We start from the raw sequence: 10,199 nt of genomic DNA, 5'->3' as shown, positions 1-10,199 counted from the left end.
TTGAATGTTGTTAACCCATTGTTTATTATAACAAATGAGATGTTAAATTATTATATTATCATGATATTATGATATATAATATATCTTAGTATGATATATATACAGTTAAATGTCGTTACAACGATAATCGTTACATATATGTCTCGTTTCGAAATCATTAAGTTAGTAGTCTTATTTTTACATATGTATTTCATTGTTAATACACTTAATAATATATTTACTTATCATTTAACATAATTAACCAAGTGTATCAATATCTTAATATGATTCATATGTACCTAGTAAGACGTTGTTATAACGATAATCATTATATATATCGTTTTCGAGTTTCTTAAATTAATAGTCTCATTTTTATGTATATAACTCATTGTTAAAATACCTAATGAGATACATACTTATAATAAAATCATGTTAACTATATATATAACCATATATATGTCATCGTATAGTTTTTACAAGTTTTAACGTTCGTGAATCACCGGTCAACTTGGGTGGTCAATTGTCTATATGAAACCTATTTCAATTAATCAAGTCTTAACAAGTTTGATTACTTAACATGTTGAAAACACTTAATCATGTAAATAACAATTTCATTTAATATATATATATAAACATGGAAAAGTTCGGGTCACTACAGTACCTACCCGTTAAATAGATTTCGTCCCAAAATTTTAAGCAGTTGGAGGTGTTGACGTATCTTCTGGAAATAAATGCGGGTATTTCTTCTTCATCTGATCTTCACGCTCCCAGGTGAACTCGGGTCCTCTACGAGCATTCCATCGAACCTTAACAATTAGTATCTTGTTTTGTTTAAGTCTCTTATCCTCACGATCCATTATTTCGACGGGTTCTTCAATGAATTGAAGTTTTTCATTGATTTGGATTTCGTCCAACGGAATAGTGAGATCTTCTTTAGCAAAACATTTCTTCAAATTTGAGACGTGAAAAGTGTTATGTACAGCCGCGAGTTATTGAGGTAGCTCCAGTTGGTAAGCTACTGGTCCGACACGATCTATAATCTTGAATGGTCCAATGTACCTTGGATTTAGTTTCCCCCGTTTACCAAATCGAACAACGCCTTTCCAAGGTGAAACCTTAAGCATGACCATTTCTCCAATTTCAAACTCTATATCTTTTCTTTTACTGTACGCGTAGCTCTTTTGTCGACTCTGGGCGGTTTTCAATCTTTTTTGAATTTGGATGATTTTATCGGTAGTTTCTTGTATTATCTCCGGACCCGTAATCTGTCTATCCCCCACTTCACTCCAACAAATCGGAGACCTGCACTTTCTACCATAAAGTGCTTCAAGCGGCGCCATCTCAATGCTTGAATGGTAGCTGTTATTGTAGGAAAATTCTGCTAACGGTAGATGTCGATCCCAACTGTTTCCGAAATCAATAACACAAGCTCGTAGCATGTCTTCAAGCATTTGTATCGTTCTTTCGCTCTGCCCATCAGTTTGTGGATGATAGGCAGTACTCATGTCTAGACGAGTTCCCAATGCTTGCTGTAATGTCTGCCAGAATCTTGAAATAAATCTGCCATCCCTATCAGAGATAATAGAGATTGGTATTCCATGTCTGGAGACGACTTCCTTCAAATACAGTCGTGCTAACTTCTCCATCTTGTCATCTTCTCTTATTGGCAGGAAGTGTGCTGACTTGGTGAGACGATCAACTATTACCCAAATAGTATCATAACCACTTGCAGTCCTTGGCAATTTAGTAATGAAATCCATGGTAATGTTTTCCCATTTCCATTCCGGGATTTCAGGTTGTTGTAGTAGACCTGATGGTTTCTGATGTTCAGCTTTGACCTTAGAACACGTCAAACATCTTCTCTATGTATGGGAAGTGTATTGAAATATGAAATCTTGTGGTCTATTGATACGATTTGATATATAAAGGTTAAACCTATAACTCACCAACATTTTTGTTGACGTTTAAAGCATTTTTATTCTCAGGTGAATACTAAGAGCTTCCGCTGTTGCATACTAAAATAAGGACAAGATTTGGAGTCCATGTTTGTATGATATTGTGTAAAAACTGTATTCAAGAAACTGATTTCGATGTAACATATTTGTATTGTAAACCATTATGTAATGGTCGTGTGTAAACAGGATATTTTAGATTATCATTATTTGATAATCTACGTAAAGCTTTTTAAACCTTTATTTATGAAATAAAGGTTATGGTTTGTTTTAAAAATGAATGCAGTCTTTGAAAAACGTCTCATATAGAGGTCAAAACCTCGCAACGAAATCAATTAATATGGAATGTTTTTAATCAATAAGAACGGGACATTTCAGCTACCGGGTTTAACACCCCCACCCAGAATGTTCACTAGACGGAAGGGCTAGTGGGCGTGGTGTTTTGTACTTCGAAGTTTATATGATTATTATACAGACGAGATGTTTTGTTTTGGGGATATTATTATGCGCATTATATGTTAAGGTCGGTTACCAAGCCAAGCTATGAAAGCAAAGTGAATGTTATGTATCGAGAGAATGATTTTATACACAGGTTATGTGTATGCTATTTTTGTGCATGAGATATGTGTACGGTTATTTAAAAATCGCGAGGCAACCTACAGGGGAGAAAAGGATACGAACCTACTCTGCTAAGCATTATGAAAATGGTTTTGTACACGAGATAGGTGTACTGTATTTAAATCTTGTGGTCTATCAAAATGATGAATTTTATTGTTTTATGATAAACCTATGAACTCACCAACCTTTTGGTTGACACTTGAAAGCATGTTTATTCTCAGGTATGAAAGAAATCTTCCGCTGTGTATTTGCTCATTTTAAAGACATTACTTGGAGTCGATCATCGCAATGGGACCAGATGTTGGTGACTTTGTCCAGATGGATTAGGACGGGGTATGACACGTATGGAACAACACACGAACTTGAATGAATTACAAAATTACTTTCAAATATGGGTGGCCTATAAAAACGAAAAGATAAACTTGAGTGGCCTACAAAATCATTTTTAAACTTAGGTGGCCTTGAAACACAAACCAACAAACTTGAGTGGCCTCCCAATATATAATCCCTGAAAATAAAAACAATAATAGAAAATAAATAAAGAAAAGTTTTTATTAATTGCATCACTTAAGCTGTCGTTAACATGTATAAATTTAGCTGTCGTTAACATGCATAAACTCATTGTACATTTACTTAACCTCCATAAAAATGTCAATCATTAATGTACGATATATTTATAGACATTAACGACAACTATAAGGGTTACGTTAGTAAAATTCAAAGATGATTTTGGTGTTACTCAACTTTTTTAAGAGATCAATGAAAAGAAGTAAAACGGTTATTATGACTAAGTTTCTCCAATATAAATTCTTTTCAAATCGAAAAATTTAATTCTCTTATTTATTTCTTTTCCGTTTAATTCAGTTATCTCTTTAAAAAAAAAACTCGAAACTAGAGTCTTATTAGGCCGACACTTAAATCTCAGACAAAACTTATACCAATAAAGGTTTTGAAAAACCTCAGTGATGGATTGCGAAGAATTATTTCAACAAAAAATTTAATTCCTTTAATCTTTAGATAACCCATAACCCCAATTAATCCATAACCCTAATCACTTCTTTTACTCAAATCTTAAAATTTGCTCAAAGATGAAATTGAATATGTAGATTAGTGAAATATCATAAAAGAAAAGCATTATCAATAACCAAAGTACCATTGGCCTAGGGGTATCGAGGTAACCCTTTCAACCTATAGGTTGGGGATTCGAGTCCCGGGGTGGACATGTATATATTAGTGTTTAAATTCGTGTATGGGTGTGTGTGTTTGACTTTCAAAAAAAAAAAAAAAAAAGCATTGTCAATACAATAATAGTTATAAAAAAAAATCCAGATCTTTTTTCATAGCAAATTACTTAAATGTATATTAAAGTGACACATAAGCATAAATTTTACTTCAAAAATCTATATCTAGTACACAGTGAAAACTTAGACCACTTTGATGTTTTAACCATAACATCCTTCTTTAAAAAAAAATTGAGTTTCACATCAACATCACGTAAGCGTTTCATCATAAAGACCGGAAAAAAACTTAACACTATCAACAATAACATACTTCTTCAATAAAAATGATAACAAATAACGTATAGTAGTACAAATAAACAAATATTGAAAAGGGTCCACATTTGTTAGATATGTTCAGCTTGTTAACTTCAAATATGATAGAGTACTAACTAACCCGTTTTACAATTTGGGTCAAATTTGGGTCAAATTCGGGTCAAATATGATTCGGTATTTAGATTCATGTGTAACGGGTCAAGCCACCCAAATTAATTAATTATGGATAAAAATAATAAATTTAAAAGGAAAATGATGATGGTAACCCACTAACCCTGAGTCTATATGTTTAAGCATTCATAAAAGAAAAGCATTCATAATTTTTCCTCTTCTACTAAAGGATGTAATAGCAATCCCTTCTAAGGGGAAACATCTAAGTGAGCATATGTTTCTTCCATTGTATGTTTATAATTAACCCAATAATCATACAAACCCCCTCCTCAGTTTAACTACTACTGATTATCAGAGTCGGATATTGAAGCGTGCAAAACGTGCGGTCGCACATGACCTAATATATAGAGCCCCAAAAAATTAGCCTAATATTACATACTAGGTTCATTTGTTAATTAAGAGTTTAAAAAGATTAAACAAAAAATTAAATTTAGCCTAATACAACCATAATTTTGATAGATCCTAATACTTCATCAAAAAATCTTCATACATGAAGGGTTCACTTTTAATTTTTGAACATGGGCATAAAATTGAGAGGATATGAAGTTACAATTTTTAAACTCAAAAGCAAAAGGGAAAATATTACTTAACAGAAACCACTGCATATGGATACTAAAAAAATTCAAATGAACCTTAGCAGCATATTCCATGATACAACTTTTCAAAAAAGTCCCTCAACTTATATGAGGAATAGTTTCATTGAAACTCATGTTATAAGCTTCAATGGCTGTACCCATTTTAAGTGATACCCATAGCCTCACAGGCCTCCACCAAATAGCTGAAACTCATCATTATAAGGTAATTTTAATTTTATTTGTTATGCACAATATAAATAAATATATCTTTACCAATTTTTGGTAAAATATTGGTCAATTTTAACTATCGAAATTCTGTTTAGTGCAGGCATGGTTTTTAGATCAGTATGGTGTTCTTCATGATGGGGCAAGGCCTTACCCTGGTGCCATATCTACATGTATGCCACTAGATTTTTTCATCACTATCCTTTGCACATATAAAGTGATTTTTTTTTTCTCTCTTTTTATTTTATTTTATTTTATTTATAGTTATTTTTTATTTTCAGTGGAAAGTTTAGCTGCTGGTGGTGCTAAGATGATCATTATTAGTAATGCATCAAGACGTGCGTCAACGACTTTGGATAAACTGAAGAAACTTGGGTTTGATCCCTCTCTGTTTTCAGGAGTCATCACTAGTGGAGAATTAACATATCAGCATCTTTTAAGGTGGTCCTTCTCAAATCGTCAGTTTAACTTTTATGTAAACAAATAAGAAATTTACAGTTTCTGTAAAAAGGCTTGCATCATATGTTAAAAACTCCAGATTTTTATTTATACTTGTGATTGTGATGTGAGATTGTTTTTGTGGGGTCATTGGGCATTTTTTGGTTATTATAAATGCACACTAATCTCTATTGTGAATGTTCTATTATAAACAGGCGAGATGATCCTTGGTTTCAAAAGTTAGGAACAACGTGCATTCACATTACATGGAATGATCCCAGCGCTATATCACTTGAAGTAAGCGCTCAAATTACTAATTTTATAACCATACATATTTTTTTTTTTTACCATCCCAAGATATCCTAGAGGTTGGGCCCTAACATCTTTGTGAGAGGTTTCAAGTTCGAATCTTGGGGTGGTCAAGGAAGGGTTGGAAACAGCCAGGGAGTACCTGATGGGCTGCGTACAGTAGAGTATGGGGTGGATTACTCGCCCAGGTAACCATAACAGGAAAAACCTTACAACATATTTTTATATTTTACGTATGTAATCCGAGTCGTTCATGAAGTCCTAAGCTTTAGATTGACTCAATGACTACATACTCATATGTTATAGTACTAAAAACGTACATATGTGAGCCACCAAGATAGTAGCTGAGTGGCAAAAAGCCTCATGTTATTTGCGGACCTGCATCCGTGAAAAAATCGGTGCAGGTTCGAATCCTTGGGGAAGGTTTTCTCTAGGGTTCCGTTGTGGTGACAAGGTGCAAGCCGTAAGCCACTCAGTTTAACCCAAAGCACATAGGGTACCCATTGTGCGATGGTGTGTGAGGAGTTTTCTTCTAACATGTGAGTGGGTGGTATATGATCGCGAAGATGGTTAATTCCCTCTGGGTGATGCCAATACTGCCGTTCTAAAAAAAACATCCATATGTGTCAAATGCAACATACCAAAAAAGTTGACAAGAAAATGATCATCTAGAAACAAACTTCACATGTTAACGTATGTATTGTCATAGGGTCTAGGACTACAGGCTGTACAGAATGTTGAACAAGCTGAATTTGTTTTGGTACATGGTACCGAAGCTTTGGGGCTTCCTTCTGGTCACTCCATTTCCATGAAACTCAATGAAATTCAGAAGATTTTAGAGCAATGCGCTGCGAAAAAAATCCCATTAGTAGTAGCAAATCCCGATTTTTCTACAGTTGAGATGGGAGCAACACATACTATGCCTGGTAAACATGCTATTTAATATAAGCAGAATAAGTACGTTATGTACCTTAACTTATGATACTGCGTTTTGCTAGAATATGATGTTATATGGCTTTATGTCCAGTGCAGTGTTTATAACTACCGTTAGTTTTGTTTTGTTTATATTACAGCTTCATGGTTTTAGTCCTAATTACATCAACTAATTGTGGGCTTTCTTTGTTGTTAGGTACATTAGCAGCTGGTTATGAAAAACTTGGGGGTGAAGTGAAATGGATGGGCAAGCCTAATAAGGTAAATAAATATATTAAATTTTCCTTCTTTGACCCGTTAGAGATTAAACTTAATCCAAATATAAGCCACATTGTTTATATATGGGTTGAAATTGCCACCTTTATTCTTTACCCTTGTTAGCACAGTAGACATATAAATGCAGGTTCAAATAGATATGGGCAAAAAAAAAAAATTTAGCAAACACTCTGATACTTTGCAGACCCTTTTGTAGTCATATATTACGATTCATTGATGTATCATCAGATTATCTACGAATCAGCCATGGCCATGGCGGGTGTTGATGCTTCTGACGCAATTGCTGTCGGAGACTCTTTACATCATGACATAAAGGGTGCAAATGCATCTGGGATCGATTCTGTATTTATAACATGTGGGATCCACGCAAGTGAACTTGGACTGACCCGTTTTGGACAAGTTGCGGATCTGTCTTCTGTGCATGCACTTGCGTCAAAATATGATACTTACATATCATATGTAACACCTTCATTTACATGGTAATCTTAATAATGTACTCCATACTGTAGTTGGTTCTTAGTACGTACACCTTAACTTTTGTGTCGGAAATTTTATGCAATATAAACTTTGATCTTAGACCATTTGTATCGCCTCAAAGGGACGCCGTTGGATGCCTATGTGGCACCTTGGCAACGCGTGCATCATTCAGTATCGGTCACGTTGGGGATTGCGTTGGACATGCACAAGTTGGAAACCAACGGAACTAGCAACGTGCGTTGATTGATTTTATTATCTTTTTATTATTTTAAAAATATTATTTTTATACCCTTTTTAATAATTACCCAATTATATTTTGCCACATCACCACAATACTCCTAACCAACACCAATATCCAACACCACCACTACTCCACTCAACAACACAACACATCATAGTCACCAAAAAAGTGCAAAAAGTGCACAACACGAACTACCACTACAAATGGTCTTATACAGACTTAGTACGTTTACTTGTAACCCTAAACCTATTGTATGCAAAGTACTTGAAAGCTAAAATGCTTATGTTGTGTGTGTCTAGCTTGTAAAAGCTATCTATTATGTGTATTATAACTGCTACAGCAGGTAAAACGCTGCCACATTGTCATCATCTCCAGCCTTTGTTTGGCCATCTTCTCAGGCCACTTTGACCGGCCATAATATTTAGTCTTTACCGATCACCACCATCGTGCAGAAGCTTCGAGTCGGACAAAGCCCTGATTAGAAATCGTTGAGGGGGGAGAAACCACTGGTCAAAGTTACGGTCACCTCTTTTTTGGCCCAAAAAATATTGAAGCCATTTGTTCGTGTTCTTATTCCTTCTTCGGCAGTAACCACATTAGTGGTCAAGTAAATTGTACTACACAGCTAAAAACTGTCAATTGTAACAAATCCTCAACTTCTTAACTATTAATTACAGTAATTTTTAATTAAACTAAAAAAAACATATATTTTATTTATTACTATAGAAAACACAACTTTTATTAAAATTAAATGGACATAATTAGAACACTACATTAATAAAAATAGTATGCAATGAACAAAGCCTTATTATTTAAAAAAAAATAAAAAATTGCTCATGAGACTTGTGTGAAATAGCACTTGGGCTGTATGTGTATTAACAGGGTGTTTAATATGGTTATGTTTTGTAAACACGATCACTAACCGTTACGGGTGTATCCCATAATTTGGTTGTTTTGTTTTGCTTTTTGTAGTGATGTAATAGTTGTTTTGGCTTTGGGTGTTGGCTTTGGCCAGGCTGTTAGTTTAGTGTGATGTTACAGGTGACGGGTGGATAATTGGTTTCACAAAGAAAATTATCCGATCATTGAGAGTAGTCTAACTTGACTAATGTGTGACTTCTGACACAACATAGGTAATATCATTATATCATTATATCATACTGTACATTTTACCCTTATTTCTTACTTTTCCTTAACTATATATAAAGACAAATCTAATACTTACCAAATATTATTTAAAGGGAGTTGATCCGTACACCACTTGTTTTTTTGCCATACACCACCAAACTACAATCTTTGACTATTTTAACCTTCTAACTCAAGGCTCTTTTCCCTAAATTAATTATGAGAAAGGGTAAAATAGTCCAAAATTAAATTTTGGTGGTGTATAGCAAAAAGTAAGTGGTGTACGTATCAGCTCCCTTATTTAAATCTATTAAAGAGTACTATAAAATTTATGTGTTCAGTTACTTAATTACATAGTTCTAATTAATTTATAAGTTGATGTTCGATATAAAATAAATTATTATAAACGTAAAATTATCAACGCACTATAAATAGCAAAACAAGTCATCATTGTTTTCGAGATCTTTTAATTAAATGACTTTTTTTTAAGTACGGCAAAATCGGCATCGAATTCTCTCATTTGCCACCCACTCACCCGTTAGGAAGAAACTCCTCGCATCCATCGCACAAAGCGTACCCGGAATGCTTTAGGTTAACTGTTTGGCCCGCACAAAGTGAAGGATATCAGAGGCACAACCTTTGGAGAAAACTCCCCCCAGGATTTGAACCTGCACCTATTTTTTCAAGGATACAGGCCCACAAACAACTGAGACTTTTTACTACTCAACCAATAGTTCGGTGATAATTAATTAATTAAATGACTTTTGACTTACGGTAATTTATATCTAATCAAGAGGGAAGCACTTTTTTGGGGAACCCTAAACCCTAAACTCTAAACCGTTCGTGTTAAAATATTCAATCTAAACCCTAATTTATAATTTCTAAACCCAAAACCCTAATTTCTAAACCCTAATAGCTAAACCCTAATTTTTAACCCCCTAATTTCTAAGCCTAATTTCTAAACCCTAATTTTTAACTCCTTAAAAAAAAACTCAGAATCAAAACATTCAATGCATTGAATGTTTTCATTTTTTTCTTCGAGCGTTTTACCGCCAAATTAATAACATTCATCACAAAGTGTCTTTTTTGAATGTTCATATTTTCATGTGATCTTGATGCCTGAATTTTTTTTCCGAAAAAAACCAAAAAAAAATTTACTTCCCCTTCACTTTTCCCCAAAAAAGTGTTTTCCTCTTGATTAATCTCTCTCTTTTCTCTCTCACACACACACTCTCTCTCTCTCTCTATATATATATATATATATATATATATATATATATATATATATATATATATATATATATATATATATATATATATATATATA

General features: G+C 33.7%; 1 protein-coding gene across 1 annotated transcript; it reads left to right on the top strand.

The window, feature by feature from the left end:
• The first annotated feature begins 4,996 nt into the window (after positions 1–4,996).
• On the top strand, positions 4,997–7,512 carry LOC139864734 (uncharacterized). Its single transcript, XM_071853306.1, has 7 exons — positions 4,997–5,071; positions 5,177–5,246; positions 5,355–5,514; positions 5,727–5,808; positions 6,530–6,746; positions 6,950–7,014; positions 7,258–7,512. The coding sequence occupies exons 1-7, from the start codon at positions 4,997–4,999 to the stop codon at positions 7,510–7,512; spliced, it is 924 nt and encodes a 307-aa protein (XP_071709407.1).
• Positions 7,513–10,199: the final 2,687 nt, after the last annotated feature.

The sequence above is a fragment of the Rutidosis leptorrhynchoides genome, chromosome 8 (assembly GCF_046630445.1).
Source record: "Rutidosis leptorrhynchoides isolate AG116_Rl617_1_P2 chromosome 8, CSIRO_AGI_Rlap_v1, whole genome shotgun sequence".
Lineage (NCBI taxonomy): Eukaryota > Viridiplantae > Streptophyta > Magnoliopsida > Asterales > Asteraceae > Rutidosis > Rutidosis leptorrhynchoides.
Note: the sequence above shows the minus strand (reverse complement) of the source record. Positions and strands in the feature narration are given on the sequence as shown.

Bases quoted from the DNA above. Each gene is read 5' to 3' on its own strand.
- LOC139864734 (XM_071853306.1), top strand. From the start codon at position 4,997: ATGGCTGTACCCATTTTAAGTGATACCCATAGCCTCACAGGCCTCCAC. The intron at 5,072-5,176 runs GTAATTTTAATT...TGTTTAGTGCAG, and splicing joins CTGAAACTCATCATTATAAG to GCATGGTTTTTAGATCAGTA. The intron at 7,015-7,257 runs GTAAATAAATAT...ATGTATCATCAG, and splicing joins GGATGGGCAAGCCTAATAAG to ATTATCTACGAATCAGCCAT.